This window comes from Podarcis muralis, chromosome 1 (assembly GCF_964188315.1).
Source record: "Podarcis muralis chromosome 1, rPodMur119.hap1.1, whole genome shotgun sequence".
In the NCBI taxonomy this organism is placed as follows: Eukaryota; Metazoa; Chordata; class Lepidosauria; order Squamata; family Lacertidae; genus Podarcis; species Podarcis muralis.
This window is the reverse complement of record NC_135655.1, coordinates 56394488-56421770: the sequence shown is the minus strand read 5'-3', so window position 1 is coordinate 56421770 and position 27283 is coordinate 56394488. Positions and strand designations below refer to the sequence as shown.

The window sequence follows — 27283 nt, the reverse complement described above, 5'->3', positions numbered from 1 at the left end:
TCTGCACAAAGTTAAGAGTCACGTCCATTGCTCCAGTCTATTTTGCTTCAAGCCCTGCCCACTTTTGCCTCTCAGCCACTAGCGCATGGCCTCCAGAATGTTGCATATGAGGGACGGCAGCCCTTAGGTTTGAAGAGCTTCCTCACCCTTGGTTTACTGTTAGCCCCAAACCCTAAACTCTGATTAATCTAACTGTGCTTAGTGGAAACAAGTCAGCTTTTTAAGTCGTGGTTTGAAGCTGGCTTGTTTCAACAAACCAGCATTAAAATTAACCACAGCTTGCCAGAGTCAGACAACATGGCAGGGTGTGGTTAATCGAAAATGGAAGTGAAAACGTCTGAACAGCTCCTCAGCTGTATTGGATGGGTGAAGAGGAAACGAGGGGAGGCAACCCTAATCTTGTTCCATCATGATAAAACATTGCTTTAGCATGACATCTATATGTAGACACTGAAAAGTCCAAAATATCTTTCAGGAGCTAATGCCGGATCTTTTAAGTTTTGGTTGACAAATACTGAGGATAAAATTCAAAATCTCTTTTCAGGCAATCAGAAAAAGGCAATCTAAACCATAAGTCATGTTAGGAAGGACAGAAAAATACTAAATAGTCCAAGTGTGCCTCTCTGAATTGCTTGTTTCACCACTGGGGCCTCCTCCATCCCTTAGCTATGAGCTGCAATTTAGTTTTGGAGAGAGGATAGTTCAAGCAAAAGTAACAAATATTCCCGGGATTCTACAAGTGCTTTGTGCCTTTCTTGAAGTGTGAACTCTTGATTACTTCCTTAATTAGTTCTTTCCGTCTGCTCCATCTTACAATTGGAAGCACGGAAGTGCAGGATTAAATTATCGGGCGGCCAATACCAATTACAGAAAATAAATGAAACATGGAGCCAGGTCACCATTGCCTAGCATATTCTCAGCACGGCCTTTACGCTGAAGGGTACTGAGTCACCCCTTGCAGCTGGCTGCCTTCTTGACTTCGGTGAGAGGTGAAAAATGCTGAGCATCTAACAGGATTTGAGCCTGCTTGAAGCTGAGCCATGTGACACTAGCAATGAATGATTTGGCCTGTGCAATTGCATTTAATTTTCATTCCAATAGTTTTCCCAGTGCTCTTGGCAGAGACATTTCTTCTTCGTGGAGACCTCTGCTTGCTTAACCTCGGTCCCAGAAGAATGAGTGAATGTATTCAGGGGCTCATAGCAACTTAGCTAATAGAAAGTGCTGAAAGATTGGTGCTCCCCCTCCTTTCCCCCCTCCAAGCTGTCTTGTGGAAATCCTTGTTGGCGTTTGTAGAGTTGAAAAGAGTCTCATGACCGTTGCCCTTTTTGTCTTTCAGAACAGAGAACATGTGGACCTGAAGGTGGCCATGCTAGATATGGTGGAAAGGTTAAAGTTCAAGTGCGCAGACCCCAAAGTAAGTTAATAAAGTGCCTGCTGCCTTTTTTAAATGTCTTTTCATTCTCCTTGAGAAAAATGCTTGCTAACGACTATCTGCACATTACATTAAGATCTAATTAAGCCTGTCAGTCAAATTTTTTTTTGCCAGCTTCGTATGTGCCTAGAGATAAGTAGTCTCTTTCTCTCTCTTGCCCGCCTGCTTTCATTTTATGGCTTGAAATGCACAATCCGTAATTGTCTTCCCTAAACAGCATATAATTATGGTTATGATTTTTTATATTATTTATTTATCTCATCCGTATACAGCCCTTCCTCCAAGAAGATTTGCATAGCATTTGCAGCTCAAGCCTATTGTAACTTAGGACACCTTTTCAGACCCAGTGCCTACCTTTAACCCAAACACAGATTTGGGGACCAGTTGATTAGCGTTTAAAACCCATATATTTTCGTTGTGATAGCATTGCTTTTGTTACCCACATCAGGCTGCAAATCAGTAGTGGGTCTAGGCCCATCAGTTGAAAATCAAGGTCGCGCTGAGGTATGATCACAGAATCATAAGAGTTGAGGGTCATCTAGTCCAACCCCCCTGCAATGCTGGAATCTCAACTAAAGCATCCATGACAGATGGCAATCCAACCTCTGCTTAAAATTCTCCAAGGGGAGGGAGAGACCACAACCTCGGGAGAGGGAAACCGTTCCACTGTCGAACAATAATTAGCCTAAGGTTACCCACTGAACTAGAAGGGACGTGGGTGGCGCTGTGGGTAAAAGCCTCAGCGCCTAGGGCTTGCCGATCGAAAGGTCGGCGGTTCGAATCCCCGCGGCGGGGTGCGCTCCCGTTGCTCGGCCCCAGCGCCTGCCAACCTAGCAGTTCGAAAGCACCCCCGGGTGCAAGTAGATAAATAGGGACCGCTTACTGGCGGGAAGGTAAACGGCGTTTCTGTGTGCTGCGCTGGCTCGCCAGATGCAGTTTCGTCACGCTGGCCACGTGACCTGGAAGTGTCTCCGGACAGCGCTGGCCCCCGGCCTCTTGAGTGAGATGGGCGCACAACCCTAGAGTCTGTCAAGACTGGCCTGTACGGGCAGGGGTACCTTTACCTTTTACCCACTGAACTGTATGGCTAAGGGAGGCTTTGAGCCCAGATCGCTTAATTCCAGGCCCAACTCTTGGTCTACTGAGGTATACTGGCTTCATTTCCTTAGGGGCCTATCTACTTTTGGAGTGCGTAATTATCAATCAGCCTGCTGTGGGAGGGAGTGTGGTGCACCAAAACAGTAAACATTGTATTAGGGTACCAAAGATGTTCACTTCGATGAGTTGATGAGGTTGTTGGCTTCTTGTACAGTAGTCCACATAGACATAATCAAGTGCTCTCTGAACCAAATGTTTATATGTTTATGTATTGAATGTGGGAGCGCATTTTGTTTTACTTTAATGAAAAGCACTCCTGGGGGCAAAGAACCCAGATTATTTGCTCTGGGCAAATAATAGGCCATGGAAAGCAATGAGGCTTTCGGGGCCACCAGTGAAATAAACCAATGATCTCACACCTCCCCCCTTTTACATAATTTATATCCTGCACCTTCAACATTGATTTATGTTCCTAGAACAGCTCGCAGAGGAGTAAGAGACAAAAAGTACAACTTAAAATAACATGAGGCATGCAAACCAATACAGAGAATTTTAAACTACAAATTAAACAGCAACAGCTGCCAGGTGGATGTACTCTTCTGTTCACCATTCCATTCCCTGGAGCTGCCTACGCACTGGCTTTTGGTTTTTAGCCCCATCTAGCTACAAACAGAAAGTTGGATACCTGTTGGTTGAAAATTTCAGTCAGTAGAATAATGTGATATGAGAGTCATATTCAAATATTTGAAGGGCTGCCTTTCTCCAGAGAGTAGGCTCAAAACCAGCATGTCCAAATTACAGGAAAGAGGATTTTGACTAAACGTTAGGAATAACATCTTGATGATGCAGATTGTTTGGTGAACTCTTCTTCATTAGAGGTTTTGATGTAGAGACTGTGTGGCCACTTATTTATTAGTGGATGCATTGCATTGGCAGCAGGGGTGGACTGATGGCCTTTTTCGGACCTTAGCACCCCTTTGACCTGGTTAGCATGTCATGGTAATAAAACATAGCTTAGCACAGGGGGCTTATCTGTTGTTCGCTCACCATGGTTTGTAAAAATAAGCCACGTTTCATTGTTGCCTTACTGACATCTATAACTTGAAGTTATGTATGGACATGGCTCCTCTTTTAACAGTAGTTTATATCTGTGATTTGTTTCATCACCCCACCCAAATTGTCCATCAAGCAACAGAAATGCTGGACGAAAGCGACTGGAAAACTATGCTGCTTTCAATGCTCAGCAGCTCACTGGTGCTCTTCTTGAAGTCGACATCACCGCTAACAGCTTGATAACAGGGCCCTCCATCCCAAATCTGCCACACCCTTTGATTCACAGCTGCATAATGTGCTGGAACTGAAAACTTAAAAGGAATTTCTTTGAACTGTTCCTTTTGCAGGCATTTCCGCTGCTGGGTGCTTGGTTGGTTTGGTTGGCAAATGAACAATTTTTGGGAATGTGTCTCCTCTAAATGTGAGCAAATGTACAGGGGAGAAAATATTGCTACTTCAAAAATTGTGATGGTGGCTTGGGGAATGAAAAATAGAAAGTGATTGTGTGAAAGTGAAAGTTAAACTACAGGCTGAAAAGGAGCGTGGATGTTTTTCTGGTGGGAATAGAAGGCGCCAGTGACTGTTGGGTGATGCTTAAGGGTAATCAGGCACAGAGATAGCTGATGGTGGGAAGTAGGTGTGGTAGAAGCAAATCCATATACAGTCATACCTCGCGTTACAGATGCTTCAGGTTGTGCGTTTTCAGGTTGTGCACCGCGCCGAACCTGGAAATACCAGAATGGGTTACTTCTGGGTTTCGGTGCTTGTGCATGCGCAGAAGCGCTAAATTGTACTGCGCATGTTCAGAAGCACTGAATTGCGACCCACACGTGCGCAGACGTGGTGTTGTGGGTTGTGAACATGCCTCCTGCACAGATCACATTCGCAACCCGAGCGTCCACTGTAATGAGGCAAACCATAGTTTCTTTGATGGTCTGCTGAACATCATTTGGCTTAAGCATGGTTTGTTCAAGAAACCATGGTTTAATGTGTGCAGTCTGAGCCTATATCTGCCTTGGTTCTTAAGCCTTTGCTGATTGCCTCCAACAGGGGTGGTGAATTCTTGAGAGTTGTGTCCCCATATGGGAAGTATCCTGGGGTCTGCATGCCAGTTGTAAGCGAGAGCCAAGGCAGAGTGGGGCCCAGGGCAAAAGTGGGCAGAGCAATGGATGTGGCTTTAACCTATCTACCATAGGTTACACACAAAAGTCAGATGTTTCTGCATGCACACATGCACCAGGGGGAGAGATTCCCCACACTGGCTTACAAGGTAGCATGTTTATTAAGCTTTATAACAAAGTAGATTAATATTTATCTAGTTCTGAATCTATGCATTGGTGTTCTGCAATTCTTTAACCCGCTTCAGAGAGTGAATTGTTTACTCTTTTTGTCAGCTGTCAAGTGCAGAGTATGTACCTCCAAAACTATCCTCCAATCTGAGTTTTTAAGCACCTGCTATGTGCTCGGTGTTCTTCCAAAGGGGGACTTTTTGAGTGCCAACATGGGAGCTGTGTGGTTTCCGTAGTCTGCACCCTTCCAATATTATGAAGTGGGCTCTTCATTCTGCTTTCAAAGTCAAAGTGAGAAGTGCTGTCATCAGGGTCAAGAGAACGGTAATTGTGTAATACAGTATCATAGAGTGTAATGCAAGATTTATGGGTCACACTCTTGAACTAGGTTGGCCATCTGTACAGAATTAATAAATACAAGTTGTTGTACTGGGGGAGGGTTTGATATTGTGATTTAGGCCTGCCAACTGATTAAATGTGACTTGATTCATCAGTAAAAAGCAAGGCAGTTAATCCAAGACTGTAATACTTCTGTTAAGAGATTAATTTCATTAAGACAGATATATTTAGTGATGCCTGGGGAACTGGTGTTGCCCGTCAAAGGGCTTTCTCAATAATATCACCCAGCTTGTGGAAAAAATTCCCTTTGGAGGTTAGGTTGGTGCCAACATTGTGCTGCTTTGCATACCATTTGAAAACCTGCCCCCCCCAGCTGCTTAAGTTGGTGCAATTGACCATTGTATCTTGTGTTAATAGATTGCTGCTTTCTTTTTCTATAACTGCTGCTTTAAATTTGGTGTTTACACATGCTGTACTTAGGATGAAGGTTGGAATAGAGAATAAAGTACTAAATAAAATAGGTGATATTTGCGGAATATTAACAAAGAAGAAAGGACCGTTGTAGAAGAAGAAACCCTCTCAAGTTTATTTATGAAATCTGTATCACACAAGTAGTGCTTTCCCCCCAAAAATATGTTTAGGGGTACTCCTCATTTTCCTACTCATATTGAAATACTGCCCCTCAGTGAGGCCAGACTTAGATTCACAAAATGTTTAGGCGTATGCGTCCCCCCAGAAAAAAAGCACTGCATTCAAGCAACCTGATGCCATTTTTTGTTTGTGGTAGTGGTTCATAACCATCACTGACTCTCTCAAGAGTGCACAAAAGCATATCAAGTAAGTGCCGCCCCCCCAGTGATGTATAAACAGTTGACCGTGGCTTAGGCTCCCTTTTCTATTCCCAGAATGCATTTGGAGTTGGAAGTTTCAGCATTGACCCTTGTTAATTTTGGGGCAAAGTATCTGAGCTAGAAATAAATGGAGCTGTTATCCACCCTGCTCTCCAAAAATGTTTCTTCTCTGACTCCTTAAAGCAGGAGTGACTAAACCTGGTGGTCAACAACATTTGTCAGGTCACAGTTCCCTTCATCTGCAGTCAACATGGCCAGTAGTCAGGAATGACGAGAGTGGTAGTCCAGCAGTGTCTGGAATGCCACAAGTTAGCCACCTCCTGGACCTAAGTCAATGTAAAAGATGCATGATGAAAAATACAAGCACTGCAACTTGTGTTGATGTTTGGGAAGGCTCAGACCAGAATGCCTCCTTTATGTGCTTAAAGAGGGCACTCTTACAGTGTTTAAGAATCTCTGTCTCTTATAGATAGCTTTGCTGTTCAACATGCAACTCTGAATATCCAGCATTCTGTATAAGTAAATGAGATTGTAACTCCAAGGCGTTAAATATGTTCAGATCTTAACAGTCCACCCCGTTCTGTTCCTTTCTTGCACACGTCTAATTGGCTATTATGTGCTTGCGTGAAATTGTCTCCTTTTCTGCTGGCTTTAATTGTCTTGGAAGAGCTATTTAAGAAAGAAACAAACTGCTTCAATCTCTGGATGCTGCCGCATCCTTGACTTGTACAATCTGGCTCCGAAAATCCTCCGGCGCTGTTGTTCCTGTAGCAAATTTCCCGCTAGCATCACAGGACTTGATTAATCCAAATGCTGATGTCCCACAGGCACTGTAGTTATTTTTAGCATTATGGTTGTGCAAAGGGTGGGTGAAGATTTATGGCTTTGTCTAGTAAAAAATCTAGCTGCCTTTCTCTATATATGGGATCTGGATACATTCCAGCAGCTGCATCTGAAACAGCATCTCCTTCATAGTTGCCAGCTCTTACATAGCCCTTTTTGTTTTTTAATTAAAGGTTCTAAGATCCTCAAAATCTTGAATGAAACTAGTCGGAGACATAAGCAAGGATTCTTATTGTACTGTCTGGATAGAGTGTGACATATCTAGTTCAGTCCTTAAACCCATGTAACTCAATTCCAATGGTCTTCCTCTGGAAAAAAGCAGTTTCTGAACAAGCTGATGAGAAGTGGGGTGTGTGAGTGTCCTCCACTACTTCCTCCTTCACTTCATATAATCCTTCCTAATTGTCTGGAACATCTATTTCTGACTGCATCAAAACATCCTGTTTTCAATTGACGTATGGCGTATGCCTTGTGGTTTTTACCCATCAGACTTCCATGTATAAAATTGAGTTTTGCTCCTGAGGTTTAAGAACCGCGAGAATCTTAAGTCAGTTTTAAGCTTCTAGAATTGATGTGAGTTAAATAAATGAGAAAATAATGCCACTTACGAAGATGCTGTATGTGTCCTATGTTTTAATCTCAAAATTGTATTGGATTTAGCACAGTGACATTTATTTTATTCATTTATTTTTTTAACGATGTCTAAACTACCCTTCATCAAAATAGATCCCAAGGCAGTGTGCAATAATAGCAACAATCAAGAAATGCAATATAATCTCTGTTCCTTGAGCTAACTTTTTCAGGATTGGAGTCTAAAGAACTGAGGCAAATAATTGTGATGAGAGGCGAAGTTCTAGGCATAATAGACAAAATAAAAGCTGGTGAATTGCCAGGTCTGGGTGCTATTCACCTAAGAGTTCTCAAATAACCCATATGTAAAATTCTTTATCTTCTAACAAAAATATGTAACTTCTCCCTAAGATCATCCTCCATACCTGAGGACTGGAAAGTAGTCAATATAACGCCAATTTTGAAAAAAAAAATGGCTCCTCAAAATTCCAGGCAGTTACCATCTGTCCTGGTGGAAAGTATTGTTAAAGATAAACTAACCAAGCACATTGAAGAACAAACATTGCTGATGCAGAACCAACATGGCTTCTGAAAGGATAAGTCCTGTCTCTCTAAACTATTAGAATGAATTGAGAGTGTAAAAAGCATACAGATGCGGTGACCAAGCTGACATAATGTCACTTCAGCTTTCAAAAAACCTTTGTCAAGGTACCTCACCAAAGACTCCTGAGTAAATTTAGCAGTCATGAAATAAGAGACAAGGCCCTCTTGTGAATCAGGAACTGGTTAAGTAACAGGAAGCAGAGGGTAGGAATACATGGATAGTTCTCACAAAAGGAGCACACAGAGTGAATGGGTGGTAAAATGGTAAATATGGTGCGATGCAAACAAGTGCAAAGCGATCCTTTGGAGGCAAAAAATCTTAATTTCACATGTACACTCATGGGAACTGAACTAGCAGCAACTGAACAGGAATGAGACCTTGGGGTCATGGTGGATAGCTCTATGAAGATGTCAACCCATTGTGTGGCAGCTGTGAAAAAGGCAAATTCCATGCTAGGGATCATTAGAAAAGAAATTGAAAACAAATGTTCTAGTATCATAATGCCATTACACAAATCTATGGTGTGACTGCATTTGGAATGCTGTATGTGTTTCTAGTTGTCTCACCTGAAAAAGAATATGGTAGTTGGAACCTTCACTTTACAGCTTTTGGTGTTAACCTGACCTTTGACACTTGAGACGTGTATTTTCAGGGCCAACCCTATTCCTGTGACTAATTTGTCTTAACTTTGTCTTAATGTTTTCTTAACATCTGCTGGCTAGTTTGCAAAATGGTTTATGTGCCTTTTCCTGTAAGCTTGAAATATTTTGATCCCTGAATATGCTGCCATGAACACATGAATGTGTATATATGCAGACTCTGTCTCCATCACCCATGATACCTGCCCTGCTTTAGCTACCATGATGAGTATATAGCTAAATTGCCTCACCCAATTACTATTTTTTGAAGAGAGAAGGTGTTGAATCATCATCTTCTTTATTCTTAGTGATGAAACCTTGAGCTAAACACCATCAAGAATTTTTTTCAGGCCACATTGCTTTTTCTTACTATTTTTTTTTTAAAAAAAACAATTCTTATTCATTTCGTGCTATTTCAAGTCTTCAGCAATATTCGCTGCCAAATGGTGATTCATTTGTGCAAACGGATAATTATGAAGCAAATGCCACTTTTGACAAGCAGAGCAAAGCTGTCAGGCTCTTTCCCCTTGAGCAACGCCACTTTTTGTTTCCAGTGCTAGATTGTATTTGACATTTAATTTAAGCGCCCTTGGTACCTACTCACAGGACTTTGCAATGATAATGGAGATAAAGCAACTGAGAGCTGCTTATGACAGAACCTTTATTCTTCCAATTGTCCCCACACTTCAGATTGCACTGAAGTGCCTTATTTGCATTGAGGAAAGTGTCTTAAGCTAGAGACTCAGGGGAAGAGGGAAGAGACCCAGAATGATTTAATCATGAAACTCATTGTTTTTTTTACTCATGACATAACACACTGATCCACTTGCCACAGAGCAACCTCTCTCTCTCTCTCTCTCTCTCTCTCTCTCTCTCTCTGTGTGTGTGTGTGTGTGTGTGTGTGTTTGTGTGTGTGTTTGTATGCACATGCACATGTATGCAGCAAAAGTAAAGGTAATAGACAGGAGAGCTCTCTCGGCGGCAAAGAGCAGAGCAGTTGAGTAATTCAATTTGCAGTCTTCCCAGCACAATTGGTTCTCCATGTGCATACACATTCCATTGATCTGTAGCGGACTTGGCACAGAGAAAATGCCACTGGTAATATTGGCATAGGCTGTTCTCCCATGAATTGGAAAGCAGATTTTCTCCCCATCCCAAACCATCTCACCCCAAATGCCTTAACCTTATGGATATTCATGGCACTGCCATCTCCACGACCTTGTCAGATGCTGAAAGCTAAATAGGGCACATGGGCTCATTCTGAGCAGGGGCGACATCCCAAAAATAAATAAATGCCATGATTTGAAAATAAATGCAGCTATGCTACAGCTCTCTCTAGGGAGTTGGTATCAGTTGGTGTTTAGTAGATAAGGGGAAATGTTAGCAAGCAGTTGGCACAATGCTTATGAAAACCTAAGGCCAAGAGAGAGTTTATACTTTAAATCATGCTAGTGTACCTGCCTCCCTAATCTTCCCTTAAGTTTTGAGAAAAGATGCATTCATATCAACAGGTGTTTTACAAATTCCCTTGGGACCTGGTTTCTTGGGAGTGTTCCTACATGCATTATGTTTATGAGAATACAGTTTGCCAGAATGTTTATGAAAACAAAGAGGACATAGACATGTTTCTATATGAAAAAGTCAAAACTGTTCACATATTATGAGTGATGTACAGGTAAGTTTCTTGCTTGTGTTTTGATGTAAAGCAGCGGCGGAGAATTGGATTGTGCCAGAGAGCCATATCCTTAGTTCCCCCTGAGGGCCACCATTGATGGGTGAGACCAGCCGGCTGTCAGTTACCTGACATTACACTGATGCATGTGACCCGTTTTCTTCTACTTGCAAAGCAAACCATGCAGACACAAGACTTTGCAGGCACCATTGATTGGCAGGGCCTGCGGGGAGCTGTATATTTACTTGCCCCACACCTGATGTCATATATCAGGTATAAAACAGGTGGCCATGGCTGGGCTTGAAACACATTAATTAGGAAACATTAATTAGCCGAGTGGGGCTAATTAATCCCATGGATTGAAAGTTCCCCACCTCTTGTCATAAAGAAGCTTAGTAGAATGAGGAGGGTCAACATTCTGGCAACACACAGTATATGCTAACTTTATTCTGCAAAATTTCCTTTCCTCTTTTTTTTTTAAAAATTGCTTTTTAAAAAAATTGTAAATTTATTAAAGAAAGAGGGCAGGAAAGAGAAAAGAGGAAAACAAAATAGTCCCTTAACATTCACAATACAATAAGCATCAATACATCCATATTAATTTACACAGATGGATATATGCCACTCAAATGCCTGAATGTTATCCAAACAACATATAGAATAATGTTCAGATGGAGCAAGGGCATTAAAGTCTTCGCACCATTACTTAATAGATGGTGAGTATTTATCCTTACAGGCTTGAAGTATGTCTCTTAGTGACCATAGGGTCCCCATGCCACTGGTATATATGTAATTTAAAACATCCACATATATCAGAGGTTTCAGCAATAGAGTATTGATATAGACATCAACTTCAAACTGAAAAGGATTCCTCAGTGAGACATTCACACCATTACACCTCCAGCATTTAGTTGCTTTGAACAATGCTTTATTGTAGAGACTTTGTATAGTCCAGTATACCCGAAATACTTTTTTTGCTGAATTGGTCTTAATTTTAAATCTAAGCATTCTGTGTAGATCCTAGAGCAGTTTCCCTTGGTTTAGGTTGTATAGAGCATGCAGCAAAACTGCATCTCTCTGGATGACTTGTGGTGTGGCTACGGAAAATGCAAAAAAGCTGTTGCTGTTGGTGGGGTGGCATTGTTCATGAAGTCAGATGTGACAGCATCTGCAAGGCAATACGATGCCTATTCCTCATGTAGCTTTAGTGTTACCTGGAGCCCTTCTCATGCGCGAAGGGAGCATATTCACTGAATAAAATGAGTTCTCTGAGACTTCATGCGTGGGGGCTGAGTTATTTTGAAAGCAGAACTGGAAAACGGCAGCACCTGTTCCAGCCTTCAGAACAAGTGGGCCCATTCTGGAGATGTTGGCAGTTCTGTATACCCAGATGTGGCACCTTTATTTTAATTTTTTTCAAAGAACCCTTTTGATGAATCCGTTGTTGTACGTTAACCACATCCATATCTCTGCAAGTTGTCCGGATGCCGCTGATGAGTACCATCAAAAGGCAAATGCACAGCGCACTAATGAGCTTGCTGAGCAGTTGTCAGAAACATCACTCCTAATGGAACAAAATTGCTTTATAAACAGACGGGCCAGGAGGCCGGTGAATGACTAATCTGAAATTCTTTGAATTGGCTTGATTCATGAGCGGAGAATCTAGTTTTAATTGGAGCAGAGGCCTGGCTATGTTTCAAGAGACCAGTGTGGCGGTGCGCTTTCCACCCTGTTGCTGTTTTGCCTCTGTGTTTTGTACCGAAGTTTCAATGAACGTCTTGTGGAGAGAGCGAAAGTGACATATATTGATGGCTGCACCGCTCTGCATCAAGGAAACCCTATCTTCAGAGCCGTTAATGCAAATCACTGTTCCAAAGAATCATTCATAAAATAGTCATTTCCCCCTGTGCTCCTTGGCTGAGCTTCTTTCCCCACCCCAACACCCTTCACTTTCCCACCAGCTCCCTGCTGTGCTATCCAAGGACACATTGCAGCCATCTGTATAGGTGGGTAGCAAGAACCACCACCTGGTGCTGCTTTAAAACCTGGGTATATGGGCTCAGTCTTGATTTTGTGCGTGTCTGTCCCACTGCCCCTCACTTTTGCCTTGAACAGTTTAATGAGCCTTTTAAAACAAAAGGAGGGTCAAGTGTATTTTGGGAGGGAGAGCGGGTTACAAACTTTTGGAGGGGGGGGGGTTAGGGACAATTTTATTGGGCACAAGTGCGTGTTAGAGAGTGGGTTGGGGGTAGTTAAATGCTTGCAAGCTTAAAATGGTTCCTCTTTATATGCAATAGGTTGCGTAGGTTTTCAGAATTAGCATGCTGTTTGTTTACAACTTGATGCTTCAGTTTCACAGAATTTGGATGTCTCAGAGTGGGGGTGGGGGTTTAGACTAAGCATTATGGAGGTAGAAGGAGGGGTAATGAAGTAACAGGTAATATTATCAGAACTTATAGGGTGCCCTATTAGCAAGTTCTCAGGGTGGTTCACAACCATAGGTTTATTGTGAGTTGAGGGAGCCCAATCTTGCATTGAAGAACCCCATCTTTCCTTGACGCTTTTTTCATTCTGGCTTTCATTCTGGCTTCTCTTTGATAGGATAGATACTGACCCATATCCCTGTAACTTTCAGGATTGATTTTTGCAATGTGTTCTATATGACAGTATGCTCAAAGGTGACCTGGAAGCTTTGGTACTAATGGACCATCACCTATTCCCATGGTTCAGCACTGGCTACCACTCTGCTTTTGAGCATAATTCAAGGAGGGTTGCTGTTTTTATCATTGCTTAAAACTCACAGCGGCCTTTTGTATGAGCCCTTCTGCTAGTCAAGGCCTAGTCATCCGTCACTGCTCTCTAGCCAGTCCTTCTGGTGGGGCAATGGCTGCAAGAAGCAGGAACCTTATGATCATGGCCCCAATGCCCTGAAATCTCCTCCTGAAAAAGTTAGGAAGTCTGCCTCCCTTTTAGGGTTTTTAAGAAGTTGGAATGCTTTCCTTTTTTTTTAGTAGGGATTTAGCCCTTCCAACTAGTAGACTTTTCAAAAATGCTATAAACTGCTTCAGATTGTTTCTGAGAAAGCACTTCTCAACAGTTGTAAATAAATAAAGGTACATTCGCATGAGTATCCCTAACGATGCTTTTGCTTTGATTTGTGGTTTTAGAACTGTCCTTGAAATTGCACCGTCGCTTCAATGCCTCATTGAGGAGCTGAAATGCTGGCTGGCTTTTTACCTGGCAGGATATCTGGCTAATAGGATGAATGTGTCTGAAGCAAGCGAGCTGTTTCAGCATTCTCTTTTTGCTGCTTCCTACCCTTGACCTGTGCATCTCCCCCAGAATGCCTCATGAGCAATTTCCAGGACAACTCCAGCGCAACGCCTTGTTTTTCGTCATCATTCAGTGGGGCTAATTTAATAGAGAACGTGGCTTATGCTCCTTGCTGACACCAGAGTCGCTGGAAAAATCCGGTGCTAACTATTGCCATTTTTCAAAAGAAGGCATCTTCTGCCAGTACCTGTAGTTTTGTTCTTTTTCCATATTCTTGTTTTATGTTGCTATTTCCCCCCTCACCTGCAATTAAAGTGCTGCAAAAATAATGTGGTTGCTCTGCAGGGTCCACACACACACACACACACACACACACACACACACAGCCTGCGCAATTGCTCCTGTGTTTCAAACAATGATCATCTGCAATTTGCAGCTTCAGTTTTTATAGGTTACTCGCAACCAGTTTGCATTCGCATACTAGGCTGCGGGAGTCATACAGGCGTTGGGATAGAACTGGAGAGAATTTTTTGGCTGGTTCAGTGGGAGAACCTTCACTTCTAACACATTCTTAAAACGGGCTGGTGGTTCTTTGGCAGGTATTCCTGGTGTGCAGGAAACAGATACTCAGCTTCCCTGTTACTCGCATCCCTGGGAGTGTTTGCTTTCTAGCCTACTTGTCCTAGTGAAGTGCACCGTTAAGACTGCAGTTCTGTACGTATTCACCTGGGAGTAAGTCCATTAAATTTGGTGGAACTTTCATCAGAGTGCACATTCATTGGGTTGTTGCTGCTTTCTTATGAGTTCCTCGTGTGCAGTGGTTCTGACAAATACTTCCAGATGAGAAGGCTATGGTGAAGCCAATGGACATTTGCTACTCAGTCCTATATTATGCATTCAGCAGCATGAAATGGTACAGTCCTGAAATGGTGAAGTGGACTGATCAGTTTAAATGCTTTCCAGTTTTGTTGTACAAAAAGTCCTTTGCGGAAGATTACCTTCGGTAGTAGTGCATTCTGTACTTACGTGCTGATCTTACCTCATTCAGCCGCCCTCAAGATGCAACATCTGATGTGCAGGTTTTGCATTTGCGGAGTCTTTTAAATCACAGTAGCATGGCACTTTTTTTAGGCCAATGGACATGCAGTGAGGAATGTGATTATGAAAGTGCCGTGAGCACCTTTTTGACGGTGCCTGCAACCTCAGCTCATATCATTTTCTGACTAGTTTAGAAATTGAATATTTAATTTGTACATGTGAGAGATTGAGTATTCTGCAGCATGCCATCTGAGTATTGCACTTAAAAAAAAGGTGGAAGAAGTAAGTATAGTTATCCTACTTTATGGTTGAAATGCTGTGACATTGGGGGAAACTTTGCCTTGCATTTATTTCATTAGACCTTTCCAGGCCATACCACCTATATATTTTGTTTGATGCTGCTGTGAATATGGTGCCATCTATCTACAAAGAACAGATTTGACTGGTCCCTACCCCAGGGGGGTTATCTAAAATGAATTGTAGAATCATTGAATTGTGGTGTTGGAAGGAATCCCAAGGGTCATCTAGTCTACCCTCCTGCACAGCAGGAATGTCAACTTGATCATACATGACAGATGGCCATCCAACCTCTGCTTAAAAACCTCCAAGGAAGGTGAGGCCAGTAGCTTTCATGGGAGTCTGTTCCACTGTCGAATAGCTCTTACTGGTGGACATTTCTTCCTGATGTTTAGTTGGAATCTCCTTTCATGTAATGCATGGTGCACTTTCTTTTTTGTTAAGTAGAGGTCTTGCTCCCCTACAGCAGTTGTCATTTGTACACATGGATTTCATGCTGTGTTTTATGCGAAGATTTCTTGTGTTAAAGTGTTTTCTACACAGAAATTTTGTCAGATCTGAACAGTGGACGCTTGGGTTGCAAACGTGATCCGTGCAGGAAGCACGTTCGCAACCCACAGTGTTTGCAGCCTGCAGCGCCACATCTGCGCACGTGCGGGTCACGATTTGGCGCTTCTGCGCGTGTGCAAGCGCTAAAACCCAGAAGTAACCCATTCCGGTACTTCTGGGTTTGGTGCAGTGTACAACCTGAAATCGCGCAACCCAAAGTGTCTGTAACCCAAGGTATGATTGTACTTCTTCTAAGAATGGGTCTATACGTTCCATTTCTCTCACTTCTACATAACAGGAATCAAAAGGATGAGCCATGAGGCACCTCTTTCCTCCATAAGGTAGTAGAGGTGTGGTGTGGGAAGAACTTATTTCCAGAAATTCTCCAGCTTTGCCCCACTGCAGATTGCCGAAGTGCCATTACAGCTGCAATCAGCCTTGCTTGCCTTCACTGTTCCAGTTCTTCTCTCTCCTGCTGCCATGAAACTTCAGGTCTTATGTGTCAATAGATTACAACATTTGGTTCACCCTGTGGAAAGATGACCTGTATTTTTGTACATGCACTACTAGAAGACAAAACGTTTTTTTCTCCTCCTCAAGATAGAAGTTGGGAGTGAGGGTGTAAAAAGGATAATTTGAGCGAAGCTCAACTGTTCGGAAATCTAGGCCTTTTTCTTAATTCTTTAAATAAGCTATCCAATTTAAGAAGCGTGAATTTATGCATCAAGTTTGTGGCTCTCGCTTGGAGGAAATCAGATATTCTTCAGGATTAGCAGAAATTTCTCGTGGAGGCGCTAACATTGACTGCTGGCACAGTGACTGCATTGCTGCTGTCTTCTAGTTTAAGGCTCGTTTTCTCAGCTTGAGATGTCTCTTTAAACATTTATTTATTTATTACTTGCCAGTTCTTGTGTTGAACCAGATCCTTTACAAGGTGATAATGAGCCATATTCTGCCTTAATTTTTATTTTATTTTATTTTAAAAATTTATTGTTCATTTAAGACACAATTTGGACTCTGTAAGTGTTCTATAATAATACTTAACATTTTCACAACATTTAAAGATGTACTTTAAAAACCCCTTACTGTTCATTTAAGACAAGATTCATTTAAGAAATAATACTTGATGTTCTACTGTTTCTAAAAACAGATTCTGCCTTAATTCAGATTTGAACTGAAATGAGATTTGTTTGGCAGACTCTGCTTCAGAAGTTCACCCTTCAGGGAACTCCCATTCTTCTCTTTGTTGAGAGCAGGGATTTGAAACCTCTGAGCCTCCAGCTGTCGTTGGACTCCAGCTCCCATAAGTCCCAGCCTGCTGACCCAGTGGTCAGTGATGATGGGAGTTGTAGTCAAACAATGGCTGGATGGCCAAAGGTTCTTCACCCCAGTTTTGGATAATCCGTTTAAGTCTATGATGGGCTGCGGAAGTAGGCAAGGTAGGTATTTGTCCCAGAGTTTGGATCACAGTGCATGGACTCATTGATCCCCTTCCCTCTCATGAACACTAGGGACGCGGGTGGTGCTGTGGTCTAAACCACTGAGCCTCTTGGGCTTGCCAATCAGAAGATCAGCGGTTCAAATCCCCACAATGGGGGGAGCTCCTGTTGCTCTGTCCCAGCTCCTGCCAACCTAGTAGTTTGAAAGCATGCCAGTGAAAGTAGATAAATAGGTACTGCTGTGGCGGGAAGGTAAATTGTGTTTCTGTGCGCTGTGGCTTCTGTCACGGTGTTCCGTTGTGCCAGAAGCGGTTTAGTCATGCTGGCCAGGTGACCCGGAAAGCTGTCTGTGGACAAACGCCGGGTCCCTCAGCCTGAAAGCGAGATGAGCACCGCAACCCCATAGTTGCCTTTGACTGGCCTTAACCGGAGTCCCTTAACCTTTTTTTTAACTATGAACACATTTTAGCTCTCCAACAGCTACTCTGCAAAGTTCTGGAAGAATATTAATCCTGGGTTGTTTATTTAAATGATTCAGCAGCAGCCCTATTTATTTATTCAAAGAATTTATAAACTACCCACTATTTCTGGAAGAAAGACAAGTCCTTTGTTTGGTTGTTTATTCAAATAATTTTGCACCCACATTTTCATTTACTTATTTTTTATTTTTTTAAAAAAATCTGCCCATCATTCAAAGATATTGTGGCAGTGTACAAAAGAGAGAGAGAGATTAAAACAAAGCACCAAGTTAAAAACAACAAGAATACCTTATATTCATCTGAAAAACAAGCAAAAACAATGTTCAGCAATCTGGACTTGAAGAAGCCTGGTCCTCAAAGAGCAAATTGTTGGTGGCATCCTAATCTCCATGGTGAGGGTATTCCAAAGTGTGGGTGCTGCCCCACAAGAAGCTGTTTCCTGGATGACTTGTTAAATGAGCTTCTGGGATGTATAATATCCACAAGAGAGGCCCACAGTTTACCTGTGCTTAGAATCATAGACTAGTGCCCACCTGATCCTTGAACATTACCAATCAAGCTGTAATACCATTTTAAAACTAGTGAGTTTTAACTGGGTTTTTTTCAACCTACTGTTTCACTGAAAAGGCCTGAGTGGCACTTCTGATTTTCCCTGATTCAGAAAGTAATGCACCTTATATCAGCAGATACAGGCCCTGAAGGCAGAGCGGGGGGTGTCTTGCTGTGCCACCAGTGACTATAGTGTGGTGATGTGGGATTTGGCCTTCCCTATAGTGGCACCCGTTCCCAGGAGGTGTGATGGGATTCTATCACCATATGAAAATGTATTTGTTCTACCAGGCTTTTGAAGGGATCTGTTTAGGGTTCCCCCCTGAGTTTGGGATGATTCCATATCACAATACTATTCCTGCTTAAACATGAAATAAATTAAATGGCCAGAAATTCTCTTTTAAAAAGCCCATTATTCTCTTCTACCTCAGGTGACGCAGAGTGCCATGAAGCTGTGCATTCAGCAAGAGTTCGACAAAGTACGGCGCCTGGTTTGTGAAGAGGAACACAGAGCTCTCCACTTGGTGGATCTCCAAGAAGCACTGGCCACTGCTCACACGACAGAAGTTCTGGCAGAAATTGATGTTCGCATGGAAAAATTGATGACTGAAATGGCAGAGCTCACAAGGCAGCTGAACACCTTTAATGAGCTAGCCATGCTCAAGCCTGAGGTAAATAAAGTACATGCGAAGCAGTTAACAGCAGAGGGCCGTAAAGCTTTATGATGGATGCAGAGGTTTAGTCTACTTTATTGCTTGTCAGCATTTAAAGATGGCCACAAATCCACTAAACTTCCAAGGGGATATGCAGAGTTGTAAGTAATAACACATTATGAGTTGTGTGTGGTTATGTTGATACCCAATTGACTGAGGTGGTTTGAAAGGGCACAAAGCCAACTGCTTCCATCCATTTCAAAGCAAGGCTGCAGCGCTTTGCTACATGATGTTTGTATCTCAGGACCCATACAGAGTATTTTTCACATTTTTGTTACTCCTTTCAATTCTGCTTTCTATCGAAGTGGAAAGAACGCAGTAGAATGTTGCATTTTGGTTATATTTGATGGCTCCCCTTTCTTCCTTTAAAGGAGGAGGATACTGTGTTTTTTTGTCCTAGAATAGGTCTGTGTTTTTATTACAGCTTTCGGGTTGGCATGAATTTTATTTGACAGCTGTTTTAGCCACTTTGGATATACAGTAGCTATCTCCCATATGCCACAATGGTGGTCTTATGTTTTCAGTTTGGGGTTCAGCAAACCACTCATATACCATATTTTTCGCTCTATAGGATGCACTGGACAATAGGACGCATCTTGTTTTAGAGGGGGGAGAACAAAAAATAATAATTCTCCCCCTCTCTGCCCAGCGCCCCTTCAGCGAAGTGGCAGGAGGTGCTGCACAGAGGGAGGGGGAGAGAATTTTCCCCCTCTTGTTTTCTCCCTCTAAAACAAGGTGCCGTTTAAGGTGTGTTCAGTCGCCTTCAGGCGGCTACCTTGGAAGCCTGGAGAGCGAGAGGGATCGGTGCGCACCGGCCCCTCTCGCTCTCCAGGGTTCAGGTTCCTTTCGACCTGCTCTTTGGGGCTGGCAGGGGGAAGCCCACCACCAGCCCCAAAGAGCAGGTTGGGGAGCAGCGGAGAGGCACGCAGCGGAGAGGCTGCTGCCATAGTCACGCGTCACCTCTCCAGCTGGGAGAGGGTCGCGGGGCTATGGCTTCTTCGCTCCATAGGACGCACACACATTTCCCCTTCATTTAGTTCAGGATTAATGGTAAAAGGAAAACTATCTAATATTATGTAACTTTAAAGTGTGGTTAAGTACTCATAATACAAGACAAACTTAATAAGAAATAAGTTCTTGAAGCTTTTACTTTTTTATTATATCTTGATTTGTGGCCTGCACATTCATGGCACACGCTTACAGTTAAGATGGTCTTTACTCCCCATTTAAGACTTTATTCCAACTTCTTGAGTAAAAATACAAATGTAACCTTGGTGAAACTTTAATTACTTACTAGAAGTTGTATCACTGATTTTAAGAAACTAAGTTAAGAAAGAACTTGTACTGATTTATTTTTTTTTAATTGTTATAAGCACAGATTGAGCCTATGATTCACTTGTCTTAGAAAAGGAACCATAGGTACTTTGATAGTTGGGTGGAAAGGTTGTTGATCTCTATAGATCACAGAAATATTTTTACTGTTAGTACCTTGGTATCTTTTTTTCACTTTCTGTTCTGCAGCTTTCCCCCCTCAAGAAGGAAAGCTCTCTGTAGCAGTCATTGAGTAAAGGGATTTTCTCTTCCTTTAGTCTTGTGAGGAACGGGGTTTGTTCACCCACGTCTTTAAAAATTAAATGCCAAGCCCTGTTAGTCAGTGATTTTTCCACATCAACCTTCTTCATCTTGTCTCTGTTTCTTGAAAACTGTATACCGTGAGCTAGAGGTAAAGGTAAAGGGACCACTGACCGTTAGGTCCAGTCGTGGACCACTCTGGAGTTGCGGTGCTCATCTCGCTTTATTGGCCAAGGGAGCCGGTGTACAGCTTCCGGGTCACATGGCTAGCATGACTAAGCCGCTTCTGATGAACCAGAGCAGCGCACGGAAACGCCGTTTACCTTCCCGCTGGAGCGGTACCTATTTATCTACTTGCACTTTGACGTGCTTTTGAAGTGCTAGGTTGGCAGGAGCTGGGACCGAGTAACGGGAGCTCGTCCCATTGCGGGGATTCGAACTGCCAACCTTCTGATCGGCAAGCCCTAGGCTCTGTGGTTTAGACCACAGCACCACTCACATCCCTAGTGGTCCCTAGAGGTGCTTATATGCTAATTATGCCTTGTGGGGGGCAATATTTCTCTTTGTCTAAATAGTTATTATACAACTTTTTCTCCTCCCTGCCCTTTAAAAAATAGAAAATACAAAGAAACGGTGAGCCTAGAAATAGAACACTTTTGCTGTAGGCTCGGTGCTAAAATAAACATTAGTTTTAACAGAGCTATAATTCAAGAAAGGTCTGGATCTGGAAGATGACTGATGAATTCGTAAATGTAGTTTTAAACATGCAGTATATCTAAAAACAGTAAATTCTTCATTAATCTGGATCTGTTAGGTTAAGACATGAAAACTGAAATAACATAATAGCCCTATTTTTGTTCTGACTAATTTGCTTTCATGAGAGGAAGGGAGCAGAAAGAGAAATAGGACTGTTCCACCACTACATTCTGAGGCAGAAGTGGGAAATCTGTGTCCTTCTCGGTATTGCTGAATTCCAACTCCCATCAGCCCCAGCCAGCATAGCCAGGAATGAGGGGAGTTGTAGGCCAGAAACATCTGGAGGGCCAAAGGTTCCCCACTCCTGTTCTGAAGACCGTGTCTTTGCCAATCTCATGTTGTAGGAGTGGGATATGGAAAGATGCTGGTTTATGTGCTACACACCATATCTTATGAACACATGAAGTTTCCATGTTCAGAATCATCTCATTAGGGTGCCAAAGCCATTGGTGGTAAGGGACGTAGGTGGCGCTGTGGGTTAAACCACAGAGCCTAGGACTTGCTGATCAGAAGGTCGGTGGTTCGAATCCCCGTGGCGGGGTGAGCTCCCGTTCCTCGGTCCCTGCTCCTGCCAACCTAGCAGTTTGAAACCACGTCAAAGTGCAAGTAGATAAATAGGTACTGCTCCGGCGGGAAGGTAAACGGCGTTTCCGTGTGCTGCTCTGGTTCACCAGAAGCGGCTTAGTCATGCTGGCCACATGACCCGGAAGCTGTATGCCGGCTCCCTCGGCCAATAATGCGAGATGAGCGCCGCAACCCCAGAGTCGGTCACGACTGGACCTAATGGTCAGGGGTTCCTTTACCTTTACCTTTAAGCCATTGCTGGCTACGTTGAGTGGCAGTTGCTCTTCAAGGTCTCGGTCTAAGAGTGTTTTTAACTGGAGATGTTTGGAATGGAACTTGGGACATTCAGTATGCAAAGCCTGGCTCTCTGTTCTCTATCTGCTACTAGGCTGCTGATGTAATGTTTGCCCAAGCCTGCCTTTAAAAGCACCAGTTGCTTACCAAATAATTTAAGAAAGCATGGATGAGTTATATGCATTTCTTTAATGTCATGGATATGCTCGCTTGTCTCTTTAAACAAATGTCTATTAAATTTCTCTATTAACTGGAAGTTTCTATTTTGCATCTCCTCCTTATCGGGCCCTCAAAGTGAGCGGATATCAAAGCTTGTTTAATGTTGCCCTTTTCTCAGCAGAAGAGAAAATGTTGCTTGTGTAACTCCACAGTGGTATTTACATAGAACTGATTATTGCAATGCCCTTTCCTCTCTCAGAATGTGATATAAAATGTCCTTAATGCGCCATGCTTTAATGAGCATCGAGCCAGCTTCTTTTTTTGCCTCAGCGTATGTGTTGCCTTTAGTTCACACGCCTATGTGAAGGCAAGAAGGAGCCAGCCCAATTTCTATGGGATTATAGGTATTTATCATTTAAGCACCAGGGCATGTGGGGGGGGGGACCCCATAATGTGAAATGTTAGGTACCATTAGGGCCTTGTGCAGTCATGTGCCATCTGCCATCCCAAGCACTACATAAGTGTTATCAACTATCATTCGTAGCAGGATGAGGTGGCGGCTTCAGCATTTTTCATCCAGAATTGTTCTCAGCTGGCCAGGATGACCTGAGAATCCAGAGTGAAGGGCTCAAGCGTGCTTAATGGATGAATGGTGAGATGATCGCTGTTGTTACTGCCGCAGGCCCAGTGTAATAAATGAGCTTTTCTGTGTGCCCTCCTGGTTGCATGTAGCCTGCAGCTTGCAATGTAATGATAATGACCTCCATTAGCTGAGTGGAACTTCTCTTTTTATCATTGGACACTAAGCCTTGCATCTGACTGTCATACATGACTTACTCGCACTAGTCTAAACATGAAAATCAGTGTTTGCAGGGCTGCTCTCAACATTGTTTTATTTTTGTTTGTTTGTGTGTTTTCCTGCAGAGCACAGATGAAGAAAACAGGTGAGTACACTGACTTCTTTCTTTCCAAGTTTATACATTTCACTAGTTTTATACTTTTCACTATTTTACAATCATGTTAACAATTTAAAAACTTGACTTCCCTCTCTTTCTGGAGTTCCTTAAATTTATTTTTTAATAACCTTTGCATATCCAAATTAACTTAATTTGCTCATTTATTCATCTACTTTAAATATATACTCTTATAAAACTGCAGGTTATTACAATAATCATGCCAATGATCTTATCTGTTTACAGTTTATCTGTAAATATTCAATAACCCATTTCCATTCTCTTATAAAAACCTGTTATCTTGATCTCTTATTCTTTCAGTAAGTTTCACCATTTCTGCATATTCCATAACTTTTTGTATCCATTCTTCTTTTGCTGGGTCTTCTGCTTCTTTCCATTTTGTGGCAAGTAACATTCTTGCCACTGTGATAGCATACATGAATAAGTTTCTATACATTTTAGGTAGTTGTGTCCCTATAATTCCCCAAAGAAAAGCTTTTAGTTTTTTAAACAAAGGTTATTTTAAACATCCTTTTCATTTCATTATCTATCATTTCCCAGTAAGCTTTAACCTTACTACAAGACCACTGCATATGATAAAAAAAAACCTTCTCTTGCTTCCTCCCTTCTTCCCTCCTTCCACCTAATAAGCATGCAAAATTCCATTGGGGATGAGATAAGACTTAAACATTTTTTAAAATGCACTGGAACCATGTTTGTTTTATGGGCAGGAGTTGTAGAAGTTTGGGTTTTCAGCCAAGGCTATAGCTAGTAACACATTGAATCACTTATGTGAAAACTAGACCTGTAAGCAAGGGTTTTGTTGTTCATTTCAGTCTGAAAGTATAATTCATTTTGGTAATTGCTACCATGGTTCCTCCAGGGTACACCTGTTATCTCCAGTGGTTAGGGGAATCTCTGTGTGGTTCCTGAAAGTCAAGGCATGAAACACTGGGGACAAAGATAGGCAGTCAGCTGTGTTGTGTGGTGGCTGATGCTTTGAACTGTAGTCAGGAAGAGAAGCAGTAAGCTTTTCTTCCCTGTTGGTATTTTCTGGTAATCCCATGTGTGTGTTTGGGATTGCATTCCTTTTTTACAGCTCCAGATCTGACTTTAGGTTCTGTTCTGTCTTTTGTTTGGGAGGGGGTGAGGCACATTTTTAACACTCTTCCCATCAGCTTTACACAAAGGGATCTAAAAGTGTTTGCCCAATTGCAAGGAAGCATGTACATTAAATAGAGAAAGCAAAACAAAAAACCCAACCAGTTTGTAAATTTGTTCAAGCAAGCAACACCAAGAGCTGCTAGTATGGCATGATATGAAATATTTCTTGTCCAACCGCTGATACTAGTTTGAATTCTTTACATTGCTTATTTAGCTAACAAAATGCTGCCTAATAAAGTGCAGGGATTAACTCACAATGACTTACCATGGCCTAATTGTGCCCCCTCTGGACAATTAATGAGCTGCTGTTATGGTCTAAAGGCATATGAGTTGCAATATTGGTCTATATATAATCTTGTGACAGTGGTTATTGCCAAGTATGGAAACTGAAATCAAACTAATTTCACATGTTATTGTACCCAAAAGTAAAATGTCTTAGATTCCTCCCCCACTTTTTTCTTTTTTAAAAACAGTGTTAATTATTTAGATTTTCAGTGGCCTTATAAATATCACCTCCAAGTTATAAAAAACACCTCCTAGTTATGTACAATATAAAGACAACATCATTACAAAATCGCATGTAAAATTCAGAGATTAAAGCACACATACAAAATCTGTTCCAGTGATTTTTTACTTGAGTAAAGAAAAGTTTTTGCCTGGTGCTAGAATGATGGCAATGTTGGTGCCAGGTGGGCTGTTTTGGGAAGAGCATTCCATAGAAGGCCCTCCCTCTTGTTGCCTCCCTCCAGAGCGAGCACTTAGAGGAAGGCCTCAGATGATGCCCTTAAAAGACTGGGTAGGTTTGTAGGGGAGAAGATGTTCTTCGGGTATTGCTGTTCTGAGCCACTATGAGTTAAAAACAGCACTTTGTACTGGTTTATGAAATTTTTACTTCTTGCTGTGACCAGTTTTTTGCTCTTTATCTGTTTTATGTGTTTATAGATACACAATCATTTGACTGTTTTTCTCTCCTCTGTGAATCCTTCCAATCCCTATTTGTGGGAAGGTTAATCCAATATTCATCACATTTATTTTCTGTTGCATTTTAAAACACACACACACAACTGCCTGCAGTACCACAGCAGGGAAAGGGGAATTCATTCGGACAACGCCCGCTGCAATCCTTATGAAGTCTATCAATGTGACTTCCACTATTTTGACATTGAGTTTGGTGCAGGCTGACAGGCTGAATAGATTGCTTCTTCCTCTCTTCCCTGTGGGCCTTATTTTTCATAGCCATATACTTTCCTCAGTAGGAGGGGAGACGTGCTCTAATAATACAAGGCAAGCTTGGCATTTCTAATACACATTCCAGATTGCCAGCCAAATGAATGCTCAGGTGAGTACTGCGCATGCCCATCATTTCCAATAAGCATAGGCTGTTCTGCATTGTTCTTGGGGAACAATTTTGACTTTGTGGGAGTTGGGAAGTGTCCATTCACAAAGAGAGAAAAGGGAAATGGATTAAGTCAACAAGATGACGACGTGCAGAGCTAGAACACAAATTTTTGTGCCTTTCTGTTGGCTGCAGACATGTTGACGCTGTTTTAACACTGATATTAAGAGTTCTCAAGGCAATTGGTATGGAATTTTCCAGGCTGAGTTGTTCAACTGAATTTATTGGTGTCTAAGTAGCTTGTTTTATGTTGCTCTTCCATCTCACTGCAGACCTTGCAATTTTAATGTATCTATGTTGAGTAGTTCATGGTGCTTTGAAATGGCACATCCGAAAGAAATATCAATAGTAAGACAGCTTCTTTTAAAAGTAAGGAGAAAGGTGACATTGCATCATGTAATTTTCTGGTTCTTGCAGTATGGAGTGGGCCAGAGTTGGCTGCAGAACTGGCAAAAAGCCTTTGTGTATGATGTTTTCCCTAATCAGCAAAGGGTGGGTTTGGTGTGAAATGAATGGAGTTCTCCACTATGTGCATTTTTCTTGAAGCTCTCGAGCAGTGAAAATAATATCCACTGTCGCCTTAGAAGGTCAAAAACCATTTTGGGATTCAGGAAGGGTAGCCTCGGATATAGTTAGGAGATGGTTTGCTAAGATCCTTGCAAGAATTTTGCCGACGGCAGCTAATAAAGCGATGCCTCGATAGTTTCTGCAATCCGTGCTATCACCTTTTTAAAAAGAGATTGATAATTTTGGCATCCCCAAAGCTGGGATCTCCTCTCCCAGATTTTTTCAATGAGCTTGTGAAGTTGTTGTGCAAGTTCAATTCTGCCCACTTTGAAGACTTTGGCGGTCCACTGGTTTTGTTGTTTTTCATTTGGTTAATCACAACTCTCCCAGATTTGGAGATACTACAAGCTCATCTCTAGTTTGTTTTTGCAGAATTTGTGAGAGGAATTCAGCAGCTACAGGGGAGTTGCTGTTAAGAAGATGCTGGTAATGTTCTTTCCAATGCAATGCAATAGCTTTTTTATCTTTTAGAAGTGTGGTACCCTCTGTTGAGCATAGGGGGCATATGCCATAATTTATTGGCCGATAGATGGTTTTTGTGGCTTTAAAGAAACTCTGTGCATCATGAGTGTTGGCGAAGTGCTAGATCTCCTGAGCTTTTTTTATCCACCAGATGTTCTTTAGTTCTCCAGTTCTTCTTGAACCTCAGCTTCAAGGTGTTTTTCTTAGTGGCTCAGTTTCTGTCTCTTTGCCAGATCTGAAAGGCTTTCATTTTCTTGTCAATAATGCATTCAATCTCACTGTCATTCTCATCAAACCAGTCCTGGTGTTTCTTGGTTTGGTATCTAATAGTTTGTTCACAGGCTGCAATAATGAATACACAAAGATCCTATACACAAAGATTTTCCTCTGAGGCTCTTGTCTGGATACCCAGAATGAGGTAGTTGTGGTGCCTCCCTTGTGAGATTATTGCCTCATGGAGACTTGCCTGGCACCTAGGATGAGGTCTTCATTTTCTGAGGCTTTCACCCTCTGTCTTCCCAATATCCCCACCCCAGTGTGGTTGCTTATAGGACTGCTGTTTGCAGTCTTCTTGTTAGTTATTGTAAGCTGACTGGGACATTCTGAATTGAAGTGTAGAATGTTTTTAAACAAAAAACTGTCTTGTATCCACTGCTGTTGCTCTGGG

General features: G+C 42.2%; 1 protein-coding gene across 3 annotated transcripts in view; it reads left to right on the top strand.

The window, feature by feature from the left end:
• Positions 1 to 27283, top strand: part of TRIM44 (tripartite motif containing 44) — an 84579-nt gene that overhangs the window by 7073 nt on the left and 50223 nt on the right. For all 3 annotated transcript variants that reach the window (XR_003706518.2, XR_013392985.1, XM_028727927.2), the window contains exons 2-4: positions 1340 to 1417; positions 18448 to 18687; positions 22999 to 23018. Coding sequence is in view for 1 of the 3 variants with exons in the window: in XM_028727927.2 (XP_028583760.2) it covers positions 1340 to 1417; positions 18448 to 18687; positions 22999 to 23018 (338 nt within the window). In the remaining 2 variants the exon portion in view is untranslated. The remainder of the gene's footprint in view (positions 1 to 1339; positions 1418 to 18447; positions 18688 to 22998; positions 23019 to 27283) is intronic.